General features: G+C 49.1%; 1 protein-coding gene across 2 annotated transcripts in view; it reads left to right on the top strand.

Moving 5' to 3' along the window:
- The window catches only part of LOC119296020 (erlin-2-B), a 23,856-nt gene extending 8,413 nt beyond the window's left edge, over positions 1-15,443 (top strand). Inside the window, exons 2-9 of one of the 2 annotated variants that reach the window (XM_037574438.1) lie at positions 4,768-4,870; positions 4,949-5,016; positions 5,238-5,297; positions 12,715-12,873; positions 13,320-13,466; positions 14,703-14,917; positions 15,002-15,110; positions 15,191-15,443. In XM_037574438.1, coding sequence (XP_037430335.1) covers positions 4,768-4,870; positions 4,949-5,016; positions 5,238-5,297; positions 12,715-12,873; positions 13,320-13,466; positions 14,703-14,917; positions 15,002-15,110; positions 15,191-15,271 — 942 coding nt within the window. In that variant the 3' untranslated portion in view covers positions 15,272-15,443. The remainder of the gene's footprint in view (positions 1-4,767; positions 4,871-4,948; positions 5,017-5,237; positions 5,298-12,714; positions 12,874-13,319; positions 13,467-14,702; positions 14,918-15,001; positions 15,111-15,190) is intronic. The other variant, XM_037574439.1, reaches the window with a different exon arrangement.
- Positions 15,444-19,152: the final 3,709 nt, after the last annotated feature.

Genomic DNA, 19,152 nt, shown 5'->3' with positions numbered 1-19,152 from the left:
TGGGGGTCGCTGCGGAACACTCGGATTGGTGGCCTGCTCGGCCAGGAGTTATGTGGATTAATGTAATAGCTATCTATTTCTCTCTGCTCTATCTCTATTGGCATGGAACCACCCCTGTGTATCACTCGCTCCCTTTTGTGTAAGGTCTGCCCAGCAGCCTGAGATACATGAGCCGGAGAGCTGCTCCAGAACTCAATGATAGGGTGACTGTGTTCGGGGCCCGCCCCGTGCCCTAGGGATTAATCGATGAATCAATCTATTAACCGAATTTCTTGGTAACCCATTTATCGGTAGGTTAACTACGGCCATATCTATATATATCCTAGGCTACACAGCAACATGCATTGTAATTAATGGATAAATATGCTACTGTACACCGTAATGTAACAAGGGAGGCAACCTTTTCCTTTTTTTTTTCCCACAAAGTGGCAACTGACAACATTCTTGTTGTTTGGACAAGGCAGCAAATAGAGTGAGGTAGTGTGGCTTTGGATGTTCCAGAATCCACTTTGGTATATGTGTTGCCTCGTCCAAACAACAACAATCCGCCTCCAGCTGAGCTAGCTGTGGGCTAGTCAATCCATCTATCAGCTAAACTAGTTGCTGCTGCTACTTTGTGAAGGACGTTGCCGGTGGTTGCTCGGTGAGGGGATGGTGCCCTCGGCTACTCCTCCCCGAGTGTGAGGGACAATGAGTTAATCGACCCTCTGTCTAACCTAATGCGTGGGTGGCTGTGGGAGAAGTTGGCCCCAAATTGCCTTGGCAGTTAATCGGCCCAGCAGATTATTTGGTCTGACAGCCAGTTAATCAGCTTTTCAGTCTGATGAATCGGCCCACCCGGTTAATGCCATGAATAGGTGGTTTTCATATCAGCAGGTGGCCAAGACATGATTAACTGTCTGATATGCCGATTAACTGGCCAGTATTTTGAACTGTGATTAATGATAAGAAGTCTATCTTTGGTCTCCTGGTCTATTTGTTAATAAAACCATAAAAGTTTCGGTAGTCCAGTGTGAGTAAGGACTAGTAGTACCTCATCTGTAAGATTATGCCTTATTAATCATAAGGAGGAAGTTCATAAAGTGACAAAGGAATGCCACAAAAGCTACAAGGTAGGTTAGATAAGACACCACTTCGACTTGCGATGTTGTATGGCACAGAATGTTGGCCAACTGAAAGGCAACATGTCCAACAGTTAGGTGTAGCAGAGATGTGCATACTGAGATGGATATGTGGCCAGACACGAAAGGATCAGGTCCGGAATGATGATTACACGATAGTTGAGGTAGCACCAATTGAAGAGAAGCTTGTCCAACATCGTCTGAGATGATGTGGACATACAATGCAGGCCCCAGAAGCGGCAGCACATAGCGGAAGATTAAGTCGTGCTGATAATGTCAAGAGAGGTTGGGTTAGACCAAACTTGACATGGAAGGAGTCCGTAAAGAGAGACCCGAAGGACTGGAATATCACCAAAGAACTAGCCATGGACAGGGGTGCATGGAAGTTAGCTGTCCACGTTCCAGAACCATGACTAGGTTTCGAGATCTTGTGGGTTTCAACTCTAGCCTACCCCAACTTATTTGGGACTGAAAGGCTTTGTTGTTGTTGTAGGAAGTCAATAAAGTCAAAAGTATGCCTTCCTTTAATAGAAATAGATGCTACTTTGTTATAATGAGATAGAAAGCATGAATCTGTTATATGTACTTTATAAATGCATAGTTTGAAGACTAGCACACATGCCCGTGCGTTGCAACGAGAGAAACGGTGGGAGAAGGCATTCCCGTAGACTACTAAGGTACTAAGGTGCCTGCGACATATATGAGTGTATGCGTCTATACTGTCCCACACCCATCTGAACCACGCATCTGTTGTTTTTGCGAGTGAAATTAGAAAAACAATCCAAAAATAGTGCTACTAAGATTGTGAGAACATGGACCTAGAATATAATTGAGCACAACAATATTAACTTATTACTTTAAATTGTGAGCTATCATACGGGTTGTGTAGATTGAATATGAACAAATAATGGAAACTATTAAAATATCTGAGTTAGTAGGTTACAAAGTAAACAAATCCTATTTCAAAATATAAAGCATATAACAAAAGGCTTTAAGCATCATGCATCACAATATATCCCTCTTGCAACCAACCACAAATAGAGCCAAACTTGCTACTGCTTAGTACTAACTTAGTACTTTGCGTTGCGTGAACCTAGTTACTCCCCATTAGGACTTAAGATCAAGATGGGACATATGTAGCGTTTACGAGAGCAAACATTCGTCATAACTGGAATTAAAAAATGGTAGCATATAAAGAAATTATTTATGCAAAGCAAAAAAGATGCACGGCATACATTTTTTTCACCCCTAATATTGCAATCCCCCAAAGAACTACAAATACAATCAACTCTTCAATAAGAATAGTAGAATTCGACTTTGAGTAAGCTATTTCATCCTAATGCATGCACAATTGGCCAGAACTGCAAAAATCAGATCATAACTATGCAGAGTTGACACATGTAACACAAAAACAGCAGACCGGCGGAAATTGTCTACCTTGTAGTAGCGTCAGGCTTTGCAGCTCCAGCCCTCCCCGTAAAATCTTCAGGCTTGTCAAAAGATATGCAGTGCACAACGCAAGATCCATATGCAACCATTCATCCATCGGCTGGTTTGCAGTTGCGTGCGCCAATTAGTTCTTACGTTGCTCAAGTTGGAATATTACATCTGCTATCAAGCGGTGCAACCTACAACGTATATTTACCTTATGGTTGTAGCCATGTTTCTCCAAGATCTTGATTGGCAGCCTGGTGCCTCCGCTTGCCGGAGCAGAGAGATCTCGCGTGCTGCTCCGTTGAACATGGCCACCCTTGCTATGCTCATGGCGTTGGCGACGGGAGGAAGGACGCATGTGTCGCGTTGACTTCGAGAGTTGACGATGGTGCGCAAATCACACCTGCCATGCGCGTCCGCCCATCAGAGTGGCAGCAGACGCCAAGTTCCCCGCACGTCGTGGCGGAGGTGGTGCTACGGGCCTACGGTGCAGCAGCGGCCATCCATAAGGCCATGATGGAGCCGCGCTGCCGCACGCACCCGTGCTGCTCGCCAGTCAATCGTGCTCCACCACCGCAGACATGTCTAGGTGGCACCGAGAGAAGCGGCGTCGGGGCCAAGAGCCACAACCTGTAGCCGCCTCGATCCGAGGAGCTGGGAGGATCCGCTGCCACCACATGCGGTGGCGTTGTGCATCTGGTTTGGTTGTGCTTGCCGAGCGCACTGCCGCCCGCGTGTGGTGGCATAATGTCTCTGGTCTGGATGTGCTTGCCGAGTTCTCTGGCTGGTTGTGCCGTGCCGTGGCTGCTGGCTACTGGAGTAACGGCGGCGGTTGATCTCCCTGACGGGAAGACAGGAAATCGGCTCCTTGGCTAACCTCCTTTTCCTTTTCTTCTCTGTTCTAAGATACGTCTACCGCTGGAAGATCTTGGTTGCTAGCAGCAGGGCCTCCTCCCCGGCTCGCCTGCTAGCTTGCTTGTTTATTATGTACGGTGCCAGAACCCTAGGACAGGGAGGCGAGATCGGAAGAGGAGGGGCGGACCCGTCCACCAAGAGCCTGGAATCAAATCAGATCATGGGAAGGGATTATGTCATGATTTTTTGGGGAGAAACGTCAATGCACCCGTTTTTGTAACAATCGTGTAGTTATCAGCTTCCACTTGGGACCTATGATTAGGACTCGGATTCAGTTCTTTTTTCTGTGCGTGTGCGTAGGCCCACCGGGGACGCCAGTAAAAAAAGGTGAACCCAAGGAGTCAATCCGTGCTTTATTATTATTAGGGAAAGAAGTACTCCCTCCGTTCCTAAATATTTGTCTTTTAGAGATTTCAAATGGACTACCACATACGGATGTATATAGACATATTTTAGTGTAGATTCACTCATTTTGATCCGTATGTAGTCACGTGTTGAAATCTCTAGAAAGACAAATATTTAGGAACAGAGGGAGTAATAGTCACACATTTGATGAGAACTGATACGTACAGAGAAAATAATAGGATCAGCTAAATTTGAACTTCACTTGCAGACCTTAGTGAAAGAGAATCTAAAGATGGTATTGCACTGCAACTTGCTTACTGTGCCTTGCCCTAAAATGGCAATATTACAAATGTGTCCTCCAAGGTGAGGAATCAAGGCAACAGAGGAAGAGGCCACTTTCTGTTGTCGTTCCCTTTTCATCAGGGTCCACTGGAGTTATAAACAGTAATAATCACTCAAATATTTTGCTACCCTTGTTAAGCAATTCGAATACTCGGTCCGTCCGGAATTAGTTCATGATCAAACGAATGTATCTAGCACTGCATCCGTTTGAGCGTCAACTAATTCCGGACGGAGAAAGTATTTATCTGTTTTTGAGATAAATTATCAAAAGCTTGAACAGATGCACTTTCGTTATGTATTTCAATACCCTAGTTTACAAGTACAAAACGACATTAAGAGGACTGATCATAAAACAGCAATTTCCCTTATGATGTTTCACCAGCTTTACATAAATGTTGTCTCCTGCCTGTTCATGTTTATTTGAGTGTGCTATTTATTATGCTTAGCTCATTGTTTATATCAAGTAGGCAATTTAGGATGTGTATTGGTTTACATAAACTAAGAAGAAAGGGATATTGATATCTACATAGTAGATAAATTATTTCTCTTATTTAAGCATTCTATTTGGAGCTTACTGTTAAATAGCTCATGTATTGGTTAATATTTACAGGTTTCAATCTCAGCTCCATCAAGCATTTTACATCAAGTTCCTGAAGGACATGTTGGGGTATACTGGAGGGGAGGTGCTCTTTTGAAAACCATTACTACTCCAGGTACTTCTTTTCCCAAGTGTTTCTTTTCTTTTCTTTTTTGTTTGAGTATCTCTTTGCTTATTTCGTCTCTGTTGCTAGGCTATCACCTGAAGCTGCCTTTCATCACCCAGTTTGAGCCAATACAGGTTACACTCCAAACAGACCAGGCAAGTGAATGTCCTTCTTTTGCCTTCATTTATGAAGCTATGGTTTCAATACAATCTTATCTTAGTTAGTTTACCTTTCTTTTTCAACCAATTGTTGTTAATTTACTGATCATGTCTGCTTATTTCAAACTTTTGAGGTACCAACTGAAAGAGTGGCGTATTTCTTTGGCAGTTGAGTCCATGATATAAATATGTTTATGCGTCTTATTTTGCTAAACCAGGTCAAAGGTATTCCTTGTGGAACGAAAGGCGGTGTCATGATCAGCTTTGACAAGATAGAGGTATTAGTAATATTGTTTTTTCCCCCAAATACGCTAACGCTGCCTATCATTCCATTGATAGGTTAGGGTGAGAAGGTACAGGGTTAGCGTCCTTCGGTGCCGTACACACGAATGGCGACCTCGAAGGCGCTAAGTTGAGCAGAGGAGGTTGCTTAGCCTTTACAAGTTAAGGTTCAGGCTATAGGAAGTGTTCTTTCGAGCCCTTTTGCGTCGGCTTTGGCCCATAACAAATCATCCTGCTTGATGTCGTCAATAAGCTTGGTGTGAGATGGGATAGCAGCGTCGAAGAGTGCCGCGTTCCGGTGCTTCCAAATGGCCCAAGCAGTGAGAATGATCAAGGTGCATAGTCTTTTGCGAAGGCAGGTGGACACACTAGATGTGGCGATCGACCACCACTCGAAGAAGTTGAGCCTGCCGTCTGGGGGTAGCACAGTCATGCGGCACCAGGCCAGGATCTCGTGCCAGATGGTGCGGGTGAAGACGCATCCCACGAGCAGATGATGAATGGTCTCGTGCTCTTGGTCGCAGAGCTTGCATGTGGGGTCGTGAGGGAGGTTGTGTCTCGCTCTACTGTCGGCAGTCCCACAACAGTCGAGGGAGGCCAGCCACAGGAAGATTTTCGTATTGATGGGAGCCCAAGATTTCCAAATGATGAGCCAGTGGGGGGAAGCAGTGGCACCGATGAACTGCGCTCTATAGGCAGAGCTCGCCGTGGACGGTCCATATCCAGGAGAGCTGGTCCGGCTCGCTAGAGAGGGTGATCTGTTGAAGACGCCTCCGGAGTTCCACGTACTCAAGGATAGCCATGGGGCTGAGGTTGCCATGGATGTCCGTGATCCAACAACGATTGGAGAGGGCCTCGCGGACAAGTCTTGTTCTGGCGCTGACGCGGGATAAGGGAAAAGAGGGTAGGCGCGATCTCGGAGATGGCCTGCCCTTGGGCCAGTGGTCGTGCCAAAATTTGCAAGTGTTGCCGTTGCCAAGTGTCCACAAAGTTGAGGCCCGGAAAAGCTCGGAAGGCTCCCGGTTGGAGGGGGGATGTAGATGCTTCCACATGCGCTTGGGGTCGGTGGCCTGGAGCCAAAGTCAATACGCAACACGATGCCGGTGCGGAGAAGATCGCAAACGGCGAGCCCACCCAACTCCAAGGGCCGACAGACCTTCTGCCAGGAGACGATGCAAGATCCGGCTTGCGCATCCTTGTTCCATGCCACAGGAAATCATGGATCAGCCTGTTGGATCTTTTTGAGGATCAGGGGGTTTAAGGTCAACGCGAGCAGAATGTGGATCAGCATGGCCGTGAGCACGTGGCGGACTAGGGCAAGGCACTCCCCGTGGGAGAGAAGGGAAGCTTTCCAAGTAGCGAGCTTCTTCACGAGCTTGTCGACTAAAGGGAGGAGTGCGGAAGCTGAGACCTTCCGGGTCGAGAGCGGCAAGCCGAGGTATTTGATAGGGAGGCCCACATCGGGCAGGCAAGAGAGGACTCGATGGTGGCGAGCTCATCGTTGCCGCAGCGGATTGGCGTAGCGGAGCATTTAAGGAAGTTGGTGCTTAGCTCAGAGGCATTGCCGAACAATCGGAGGAGCTCCTTGATAGTGTCTAGCTCGTGGGCATCGGTGTGGCAGAAGATGACCACGTCATCGGCGAACAAGGAGACGCCGGACGCCACATGACGTGGGGTGAGCCCCTTGAGGATGCCCGTAAGCGTGGCATGCTGTCGCAGTGAGTTAAGCTTATCAATGACCAGGGCGAAGAGCATGGGTGAGACGTGGTCACCCTGGTGTAGACCCTGCGCGTGGGATATCGGCGGCCCGGGGTTGTCGTTGATGAGGACCCGGGTGGATGACGTGGAGAGGAGAATTGAGATCCATTCGCACCAGCGGTGGCCAAAGCCAATGTGCCGTGGGGTTTCGAGAAGGAAGGGCCATGAGACCGTGTCAAAGGCCTTGGTGATGTCCAGCTGCAGAAGAACGCGTGGTGCTTTGAGATTGTGAAGCAGCCTCGCGGTTTGCTGGACCAAGAGGAAGTTGTCATGGACGCTCCTCCCCGCGATGAACACACTCTGTTTTGAGGAGACGAGGTTGCCGAGGCGTGGCGCAAGCCGGAGAGAGAGCACCTTGGCGAAGAGTTTGGCAATTAGGTGTATGAGGTTGATTGGCCGGTAGTCCGAGATAGTAGACGCATCTTGCTTCTTGGGCAAAAGCGAGAGGAGCGTTCGTTGAGTTTACGGAATCCCGTGCCGTTCATAGCATATAACTTGTTGAAGGCGGCACACATGTCATCCTTCACGATGGCCCAACATGAGCGTAGAAACTCGACAATGAACCCATCGGGCCGGGCGCCTTCCCAGTAGGCATCTACTTGACGGCGAGCCAGATCTCGTCCTCGGTGAACGGCTCCTCAAGAGGCAGGAGATCGAAGTGGCGGTGGTCGAAGGCGTGAAGATTGATGATGTGCTCGCGCGAGATGGAGGAACCAATGGTGGCCGAGAAGTGGGAAAACGCCATTTTGGCCAAGCTAGCTTCGTCGGTGATGTAGAGGCCCTCATGATGAAGGCCGAGGATGCGGTTTTTCTGGTGACGATGCACGGCGTGGATTTTCAGGAAGGTGGTGTTCGCGTCTCCTTTCGTGAGCCATGAGAAGCGTGTGCGCTCGCGTACGAGGGAGTGGTGGAGGGAAGCCAAGCCGAGATATATGCGCTTAAGCTCCCGACGAAGCCAAGTTTCGCTCGCGGAGAGAGGGCAGTGATCTTGGGCCACGTCAAGGCGGTAGATGAACTCCCGGGGGACGAGGAGTTGCATGGCGATGTTGCCCGTAGATCGGGAGCTCCAACTTTGCAGAGCGCGTGCGGTAGCCTTGAGCTTGGCATAAATACGCCGGAAAGGGTCCGGGTCATGCGCTTGAGAGTTCCAGGCGTCTGAGATGGTTTGGTGGAAGCCCTCAATTTTGGTCCAAAAGCGCTCAAAATGAAATCGGGGTTGCCCAGGAGCGCGCGACGCACAATCGAGAACGAGCGGGCAGTGATCAGACACCGCGGTAGCGAGGCAGTGGAGGAGGTGGTTGGGGTTGCATGTTTCCCAATCTGGTGTGCAAGAACTCGCTCGTTGCGCGCGGGGTGGGGTTGTCTTGCTCATTAGACCATGTGTAACGCCTGCCATGTAGGTAGATGTCGCGTATCGACGAAAACGATTCATGGACCGGTGGTTGACGCGGCCATTGTTCTTGTCCGCAAGGGAAGTAATCATCTTGAAGTTGCCGCCAATGAGCCATGGCCCTGCTATGGAGTCGTGGAGATCATGAAGCTCCGTGAGAAACGCAAGCTTGTCGGGCTCGGATTGTGGCCCGTAGATACTCGAGATCCACCAAGTATTTGTTCCGAAGAGAGAAGAGACTGTCGCGGAAACGTGGAAAGAGCCAATGATGGGGTTGGCAAGAGCGATCACATCCGCTCGCCAGGCGATGAGAATACCACCACGAGTGCCATCTGCGGGGAGGAAGAAGCCTGATCAAGCCGCGGTAAGGAGAGGCTGGCCTGAGGCGCAACCCGCAATCAGATCGCGCGGCACTTGCCAACCAGAGAAGTCCGCAAAGGCGAGTAGTAGCGGGTGGGCGGTCGAACAATCCGGAGTACTTGGCGAGGATGTCGGCTGAGAGTGGCTCATCATCGTTGAGTAGGCCCAGCCTACGAAGGAGGACGTGCTTGGCCTTGGTCTCGGAGTCGAAGCCACCATCTTGCTTCGCGATGCGGTTGCTGCAGTGATGGGTGAAATTGGGAGGAATGTCTCCACGTCTGCGTCTAGGTGCAGGGGTATCCAAGATGGGTGCGGTCTGCTCCTTTACAGATTGTAGGTAGCCCAGAACGTGGAGCGACGGCGCAAGAAGCGGTACCATTCGACGTGCATGGCGGCAGTTGCATGGTTGTGGTCGGATTTGCGCTACGTGGGGAGCCCGCGGTGGGCACCGCATTGCATGCATGCGCGGGGTAGTTGCGCTGGTCGAGGGGCGTTATGCATGCTGGTTGGGTGGTCTCCAGCCCCGAGGTGGGGGCGGGAGGGGTCCGAGGCGGGGGCCCAGAAGATGGGTAGGCAGGGGGAAGAATCTGGGTCGGGCCAAAAGTGGTCGACTGGCTGAGCTCCTGTAGTGCTGGGGTCGCGATGGCAGGCGGGAACATCGGGGCATCCCCGGTAGTCAGGAAAGGGGCATCGGGATCCTTGGAGGTTGGTGGAGGCTGCAACAACGCCGAATCCAGAGTGGGGGCAGGGCCGTTGGAGTTGGCCGCTTGCTGGGAGTCGTTGGGATCCAGGGCCGCCTCCAGAAGGAGTAGCGGGTCCGAGGCCGGGCGTGCGCCAGGTGAGCCAGGAGATGGGTCGCTAGCACCAGCTAGGCCGGTTAAAGGCACAATTCGAATTGCTGGTGCCCCAGCCTGCGTGGCAACTTGGAAGGTGGCGACAAACTGTCTCACAGGCATGACGGCGACTTGAAGAGCAGCGACTGGGTCCACCTGGGTGTGGGCCAGCTGTGTGTGGACCGATGGGTGATGTGGCATGCCGCCAGTGGCTGGGTAAGGTCCTAGCACCTCTTGCCACTCTCGGCGAGGAGGGGTGCGGCATGGCGGCCGGAGGGGCGGCCAGACTGTCAGTTTTCGGATGTACGCAGAAAATCATGGCGGCGGGGCCATGTGTCATGGCAAGGCAGGGAATTGCGGCCGAGGCCATCGGCATCGCTGCCGGGAGGTCGGGGGGAGGGCGGCACGGGAAACGGTAGTCGGCGGAGTGGCGCGCGTTGATGGTAACTGGGAACCGCAGGATTGGAAGCGCAAAACGCTCAACGCGATTAGGGTCGGCTCCAGCAAACGCATCTGGCTCCTCCAGGAGTAGCCCAGAGGAGCGAGGAATCCTGTCGGGGTTGGTAGTCCAAGCCTCAAGCTTGAGGACGGAGAGGTTGCTGTCGTCCGCGGTGTTAGGCACAGGGCGGCCAACCATGTAGTAGGGAGACAGAAATTGGATGGGGGAGGAGATGTCCCGGCCATGCTCTGGGATGTGGTAGATCTCAATATCAACATGGATGCGCAGGCTGAGCGGCTCAGCGCCGGCGAGGCTGCTCCAGGGCTGGATGAGCAGGCGGAAGTTGGTTCCACGGATGGGGGCCATGGCGACGCGCGCGCGGGTTGCAGGGTCGAAGAAGCGGAGAAATTCGTCGTTGTGGGTGGGGTGAACGAAGAACTCGTTGGGCCGAGCTGCAAGCGAGAGCAGAGCGCGCCCGTGACATCTGCGGATGACACGCCGGAGCAGTGGCCGGCAACCGTGGCGACCAGGGCAAGCTCAAGAGCCCGAGCGAGGGGCGTAGCGAGGGGTGCCCCGACATCGCGGAGATCTCGTGCGATGTGGAGGCAAGAGAAACAGTAGTCGGCGGAGTGGCGCACGTGGATGGTAACTGGGAACCGCAGGACCGGAAGCGCAAAATGCTCAACGCGATCAGGGTCGGCTCCAACTAAAGCATCCGGCTCCAGGAGTAGCTCAGAGGAGCCAGGAATCCCGTCGGGGTTGGTAGTCCAAGCCTCAAGCTTGAAGATGGAGAGGTTGCTGCCGTCCGCGGTGTCAGGCGCAAGGCGGCCAACCATGTAGTAGGGAGACAAGTTGGATGGTGGAGGAGATGTCCCAGCCATCCTCTAGGGTGCCGTAGATCTCAATATCAACATGGGTGCGCAGGCTGAGCGGCTCAGCGCCGGCGAGGCGGCTCCAGGGCTGGATGAGTAGGCGGAAGTTGGGTCCACGGACGGGGGCTATGGCGACGCTCGCGCGGGTGGCAGGTTCGAAGAAGCGGAGGAGAAATTCGTCGCTGTGGGTGGGGTGAACGGAGAACTCGTTGGGCCCGAGCTGCAAGCGAGAGCAGAGCGCGCCCGCGACGTCTGTGGATGACACGCCGGTGAGGTGGCCGGCAATCGTGGCGACCAGAGCAAGCCCGAGAGCGTGCTACGTTGCGTTGATGCGCGCCGAGCGAGGGACGTAGCAGACCGCACCCGCTGGCCATAGCGAGTGGTGCCCTGACATCGCGGAGATCTCGCGCGATGTGGAGGCACGAGAAACGGTAGTCGGCGGAGTGGCGCACGTGGATGGTAACTAGGAACCACAGGACCGGAAGCGCAAAACGCTCAACGTGATCAGGGTTGGCTCTAGCAAATGAATCTGGCTCCTCCAGGAGTAGCTCAGAGGAGTGAGGAATCCCGTCGGGGTTGGTAGTACAAGCCTCAAGCTTGAAGACGGAGAGGTTGCCGCCGTCCGCGGTGTCAGGCGCAAGCGGCCAACATGTAGTAGGGAGACGGAAGTTGGATGGTGGAGATGTCCCAGCCATGCTCTAGGATGCCGGAGCGGTGGCCGACAACCATGGCGACCAGGGCAAGCTCGAGAGCGCGCTCTGCTGCGTCGATGCGCGCCGAGCGAGGGATGTAGCAGACCGCACCAGCTGGCCGTAGCGAGAGGTGCCCCGACATCGCGAAGATCTCGCGTGATGTGGAGGCAGGTTGGGTAGTGGCCGTCGGGGTGGGGGTGCCTGCGTTGGAGGGAGGCGTGGGGGAGGAGGACGGCAGGGAACCGGGCCCGAAGGACGCGGGCAGGCACAGCGTGGCTGAGGATGGCAGGGAATCAGGCCCGGAGAACGCGGGCTGGCTCGGCCCTGCCACGCTCGACGCCGACGAGCTCGAAAGATGCGGGGACGCGGCCCACAGGCACTTGGCAGCAGGGGGTGCGCCGAAGGGGGAGTAGGGCCGCGGCGTAGTGCAGTTGCGGGCAATGTGGCCGTAGAAGCGGCAACGTCCGTCCCGGCGGCATGCCCGGGTGGTCGCCGAAGCAGCGGGGCATTTGCCCGAAGAAGGGGGCGGAGGCGGGTTGCGGCGTAGGCCGGGGTCACAACGCGGGCGCCGGAGGCGGCACGGCGAGCGGGGCCTCCTGCCGGTGGCGACCTCCCAGCCCTCGCCCATCGGGGACGGCCTCCTCGCCGTGCACCATCGGTGGATGTCGGAGCGAGGGAAGCGATGCACGGCCGGCAGTGCCGGGGGTTGGGGCGGGAGCGGAGAGGAGGCAGGCGGGGTGTGTGTGTGTGGGGGGGGGGCAGAGCATGTCGCGGTAGGAAGGGGCTTCAGATCCCGCAAAGGATGGGCTCGACCCCAGCCATCAGAGCTCCCGAGAACGGCTGGAGGCGAAAGGCGGCGGGGTGGCCATCAGAGCGCGGTGGGCGACGGTGCCGGAGCGGCAGCCGGCGTGGGCCGGTGCAGCGGCGGCGGGGGAGCGGGCTTGCAAAGTCAGAAATTTGCTAATTCCATGGTTGCTCAGTAAAATCGTTTCTATTATAAGTTATAACTCTGCTCTACAAAGTTTATTTGCTTGTTTCTGTTTTGGTTAATCCACTGGGTGATCTGTAGGTTGTCAATCGTCTCAATAAAGACTTTGTTTATGAGACCCTGCTCAATTATGGTGTGCATTATGATAAGACATGGATATATGACAAAATTCATCACGAGATAAACCAGTTCTGCAGTGCTCATAGTTTGCAGCAAGTTTACATTGACATGTTCGATCAGGTTGGTAAATCCTTTTCATCTAATAATCCACTTTTGGTTCTTTCTTGCATGACAAAATGTGCAGTTAAAATTCAAATGGGTGAAAACTCACTGTAAAGCATATGCACAACTCTTTGGTGTGAAATGATTATGAGATGTAGGTGCATGTTATATTCTACATTTCTGCAACCTTCTGTAATCTAACTCAAAACACACCAGTGAGACACAAGAAGACAATTAATTACTGATATAGTGGTTCCACTGTTTGGCTAAGTATCCTTGAAATTTGTATAGATATAGAAAATATTCTCCCAATACATAGTATTCTTTTGAGAATATTTTGAAATCTATGAGTTCAATAGCGAATTAACATTTTTCACCTGATATTTTCCCTTCTTACATTTAGCTGTCCAATATATTAACCTTATACCTTTATCACCGGTTCACCTGTCCTGCCAAAATATCAGATTGATGAGACCATGAAAGAAGCTATCCAAAGGGACTGCACGCGCTATGCTCCTGGAATTGAGATTATCAGTGTTCGTGTTACAAAACCAAACATACCTGTTAGTATTAGGAGAAATTTTGAACTTATGGAGGAGGAGCGTACAAAGGTATATGCACTTCATGTGACCAAATCATCTGATACTTGTGTCCATGCGAAGTTTATACAATGCTCAGTTCTTGAGATGCTATTGTTTGTGCAGCATACATATCATGCATTAGACCTTGTTCAATAAGCTATTGTGGCTAACGAAGTTGGAACACCTAGTTAGTTGCTCTGATTGATTTTTCAAAGTCATCCCGATTGACAATGGATTGTTCATGTTGCATATAACTCTGTAGTAATAGAAATTGCAACTATTTTACTTTGTAAACTAAAATTTTGCAACTTCACAAGCTGCTTTATGAATTAACATATTCCTAGTATTAGTAGGGCTTGTTATCAATGTTTTAAGTTCTGACCCCTATCTCATGCCATCATGAAAAGGCAGTAATGTTTTATTAGATCAGCAAGCCTTTTTCAAGTCTTGACCAACAGGCACTAGCACCCATGGCATTTTTAGCAAGACAACCACGAGCACACTGGGTGCGCAACGCACCTCTAACCAACCAATTGTCACGAGGTTCTCCCTGACCGAGCTTTTTTCCAAATCATGATACACAAATATATCTTGGAAAGCAGCAACTTTGAGTCCTGGGACGGTCTACAACTTAAACCCTATTTTGGGGCTATTGGTTGGAATTGTGATGATCATTACACTAAATTATACTATTCCTAGTGTAATTTTCACAAATTTTGAACATATGTAGTAAAGTTATGTTCATACATTGTACTTGTGAACTGTGGCACCCCCAGTGCTAAAGATCCTAGATCAGTTAATTATTAGTCCCTCCGTTGGAAACTATAAGGTATAGTAGTTTATTGAAAAGTCAAAGGTTTTCTATTTTGACCAAGTTTATAGCAAAATATATGAACATCTACAATTTTAAATAAATAGAAGTGAAAATATATTTCATGATGAATCTAATGATAATATGGTTTTGAAGACATTGATATTTTTCTCCATAAACTTGGTCAAGGTTAGAGAATATTGACTTGTTGAAAAATCAGTACACCTTTTATTTTGGATCAGAGGGAGTATATGTTTTTTCTGATATAGGCATGATTCTTTGCTTGCAGGAATGATTACTTATGTTGATTTAATGTTACAGGTTCTAATATGATGACGACATCTCCTTGTTTGTGTAACTATTAAGGTCTCCTTGTTTGTGTAACTAATAAGGTCTGGAGAATGTTTTCTGTGTACTTATCTTTTGTTTACTTATATATAGTATCTTTAATCCAGGCGCTAATTGCCATCGAAAGGCAAAAGGTGGCAGAAAAGGAGGCAGAAACTCAGAAGAAGATCGCACTATCTGAAGCAGAAAAGAATGCACTAGTGAGCAAGATCCTCATGCAGCAGATGCTAACGGAGAAGGACAGTTCCAAAAGGCAGCAGCAGATTGATAATGAAATGTTTCTTGCCCGAGAGAGAGCCCTTGCAGATGCAAACTATTACAGGCATGACAAGCATTACTGTTTCTTCATTTATCCTGCTCATGGATGCTTCTTGTTAACTTGCTGCATTCGGTCTGGTCTGTCTAGGATTACGAAGGAAGCAGAGGCTAACAAGCTAAAACTTACACCTGAGTATCTTGAGCTGAGGTTCATTGAATCAATTGCCAATAACACAAAGATTTTCTTTGGTGAAAAGGTACTCAAATCGTTGCACACATCATCTTCTTTTGTATATTTGGTGAGTCCTGGACTGAGCGATCGGCTATTCTTCTGCAGATTCCGAACATGATCATGGATCAAAGGTTGATTCGAAATCACCTTGATTCTGCTCCGAGCAAGGACCAGTTAGAAATATAGTATCATCTCTTGTAAATTTGAAGGAACGATGGTTGTTTTGTAATCCTGTATGGAAGTTTGGATTTCCCTGAAGCCCCTCGGCGCATGAGAATCAAAAAAGGATGTAATAGTAGGACCGTTTAGCCTTGTGGAATCTTTACTATTAAAAGAGGATCTACCGTCGTTGTCGTCGTGGTGATGGTTCGACCTCCCCTCCTAACGATCAACCTCTCCCTCCACCCTTCGTATGCAGGATTAAATATCCTCGCTCGAAAAAATAGCCCAAAGAAAAAAAATAGACCCACGACCCAGAAGGCCAGAACCTACGAACACACGTCCCACCCTTCGTCTCCCCCCACCCCTCATCGCTGCCGAACCAATCTCTCTTCCCTCTTCAGAAATTCGCCGCCGTTGCTTCCCTCATCGTCCTCTCGTGGTCAATGTGGCTGCAGTCCTGGCCATGGAAGACGCCGCATTGTTGTGGCTGTGGTCCTGGCCGTGGAAGACGCCGTGTCGCCGTGGCTGCGGTCTGGGCTGTGGACATCGCCACCGGCCCTGCACCCCCCACTGCATGAGGACCATATATTCTCCGTCTCCGTCCCTGCCGCGATGTCGTCGTGTTGGTCACCATCGCGCAGCCTCTGTACGCTGCCCACCCCACTCTTCGGATCCATGGGTTAAGTGTGAGTGTCTCCAATCTAGCACCGCCCTCCTCCAGCGCCCTAAAGCTCAAATTCTCCGGCGACGCATCCGCAGCAGGTACTGTAGGTCGCGGTTCCGCTTCTTTTCTCTTCTGCGGTTCATTGTACACAAAAATGTGATTTTGTACCGCCTCATTTTTCTGCTCGTCATGGGATTGTACCGACGGCTTCATTTTTCTGCTCGTCATGGAATGTGCTTGAAGGATCTTGATTATGCCTCCCTTTTTTTTAAGTTCTGCGGTACTTATTGCAAGGAAGACGAATTCCTTAAGAAACTAGAAGACGTTAAGTTATTGTTTATGCATGCTAATTGTTGTTGAATTTCAGATAAGGATTGGGCACTGATGTTGTTGACGGAGGGCGAGCCTCCGGGCGCTGGTAAAATTCCTCCTTTTTTCTCTTTTCCTGTCTTATATTCTTTCCCATGAAGATCACATAATACCTCCAATTTGTACTTCTTGCTTCATAATTCATTTTTCTGAAATGAATGAAATAAGATGATCATACATTACGTTATTTTGGACCATTTAATTATTTGATGATGATCTTTTGCAGATCTCTGAAATGGATAAAGTAATGTTTCGTCATCTCCTAGTGCAAGGGAACCAACTTGAAATTTTTAACAACCTTGCTCCTGCAGAACGGGCTCACCTGGTCTCCTTGTAAAAGTGCAACTCACTTAGATCTACAGTTTCTTGCCGTCGTCGATGTATCCATATCCAATTCTACCATATGTTATGAAGTTTATATTGATGTTTCAAAAAAAAAAGATTATGTTGATATATATGAGATTCTGATGTACTCACTGAATGTAGAGGTGAGAAAAGAGCACACGATTGGGGCGAGCGGAAAAGGGAGGAGGCATATTTGTCCACAACATGAACTAGGGACTGGATGCATGGAGGGTGGACTTGAAGCATGTGTCCTATTTAGCCCAGCTTTGGAACATGGGGGAGGAAGGTGTTGTTTTCTTGGTAAGTAAATTAGTGTTACACTGACCATGGTAGTGTTTCCTGGGTAAATCCTCAATGTCGTTAGGGTCAGGAGGAACCGGGGGAGGAAGAGAACATCAGTAGCCCCTGCAACACGAGGTCATGCAGGCTACAGTGGCGACGTCAGTGGCACGGCTAGCGCGAGCGGCAGCAGCATCTCCCAGTACCTGACGAAGACGCTGCCCGGCTGGCATGCTGATGGCTTCCTCTTGGACGATGCCACAACCTCAGCTGCAGTCGTAGTCTCCATATACCAGGGTCAGTTTACGTGCTATTTTTTATTGTACATATATGTTTCAATCTACTGCAAGCAAGATGCACAAATAAGGACTAACAAAGGTAGCCGAGGATGAGAAAGATCATATTCATGCTTTATCTTGTTTTTCATATGGGACTTAGTGTGGAGAAAGGGACATGGTGATCGGCGGAAAGGGAGCTATGTGGGAGAAAGGCAACACAGTTTCTGAAAAATAGAAGGAAAGACTTGTTGCTCAGTGACATTGTCAGAAAACTTCATGGTATGTTGTTGTATGTAGATAATTTAGCATCCAGTATGAGGTTTATCCGTGGTTCCGTTTTTGTTCAGTGAGCGAGCATAGACTGACCAAACTATGTTCAGTTTATATATATCACCAGCATATTCCAGTAAGACTTTGCCCATATTTATTTTTCGCCTTTCCAGCTCATTATGCTTTATCTACGCCTGATTTGATCAGACTGGAAGTACATTTAGGGTCTGAGCTAACCAGGAGCAAATATGAGCACAATGATGAATTCACTTACTCTGAAAATTTTGTGATGCTTGGTGAGAATGAAAGAGGGCAAACACAGGAAGCGTTTATTTGAAGGTCTGGTTAGTCCAAAATCCTCATGAAAACACACATAGACACATGAGCGTTGTCAATAAATCCATAAAAGAACAAATCACAAACATTAAAAGTGTTAGCTTATAATCTCACAATGGAGCTATATCAAGTGAAGTTAAACCCGGACAACAAAGCTAGAGTGCAGTGGCGGACCAGTGAAGGAAGATCAATGTTTGTCTGGTTATTGGTGGGATAAGAAACATGTCAAGAAAAATAAGAACCAGTGAAGGGTCAAGCGGGACAAACAATGTTGTGCCGCTCCGTAGCAACGCACGGGCAGTCAGCTAGTAGTTGTAGTTGAAGGATATGCACGCCCTTTTGACCTGCAAGGAAAAGAAATGCAGAGCTCATAACTGCAATGTGTTGCAACTGGTTGTGATTTGTTAGGACTTCCTTAACACGCTAGTACTACTCCCTTCCAAATTACTCGTCGTGGTTTTAGGCTGGCCATAGTGGGGGTAACATAAATAGTATCATGTACTTGGGACTTGCAAACATGCTTATATGGCAGACAATTAAAGAAGAGAGAGGGGGTCATAGTAATGTGACAGGCAATTAAAGAAGAGAGATGGGGTCATAGTAACATAGGTAGATACCGTATGATAATAAATGTAATGCTATACTCCATCCGTCTTGGTTTACAAGTCCTACGCGTATACCTAGGTTGCCAATTTTATCACCCTAATATAAACTATATAACACAAAAATTATACCTTTTGAAAATAGAACATCTAAAGTTTATATTGGTATATTTTTTGTAATATATGACTTGTATTAGTTTGGTCAAATTGACGACCTAGGGATACGCGCACGCCCTGTAAACTGAGAGAGAGGGAATATGTGTCTGCATGGCAATAAATGAGACCATCTATGATACTATACGATACTATGCATTATGGGTGTAATATCATATACTAGTATCATATGCATGATACTATTATATGTTACTCCCCACTATGGCCAGCTTTAATTCAAATTTGAACTAAAACCACGACGAGTAATTTGAAATGAAGGGAGTATTACTGAAGAGCTATAAATGTGTTTCACGGAATCGGAAGTATGAATTGGGCAGGTGTTTTCTAAAAGGAAGTGGAAGTGGCTAGGTGTAAGTTAGACTCGGTAATTTGTGTTCTTTCCAGCTGTCCGATGCAAAATGAACAGTTGTATCATTTCTTAAACCTTCTGAATTTATTCAACCTCCCGACGCCTTCTTCCCCTTAATAACCTTCTGAATTTATTCAACCACCCGACGCCTTCTTACCTGACTTAATTATGCACTAATCATACACGCAAATACGCACGATAAGATCAGAGACTTACGGGAATACATCACAACACAAATC

This window comes from Triticum dicoccoides, chromosome 4B (genome assembly GCF_002162155.2).
Source record: "Triticum dicoccoides isolate Atlit2015 ecotype Zavitan chromosome 4B, WEW_v2.0, whole genome shotgun sequence".
NCBI lineage: Eukaryota > Viridiplantae > Streptophyta > Magnoliopsida > Poales > Poaceae > Triticum > Triticum dicoccoides.
This window is presented reverse-complemented; position numbering and strand designations above follow the sequence as displayed.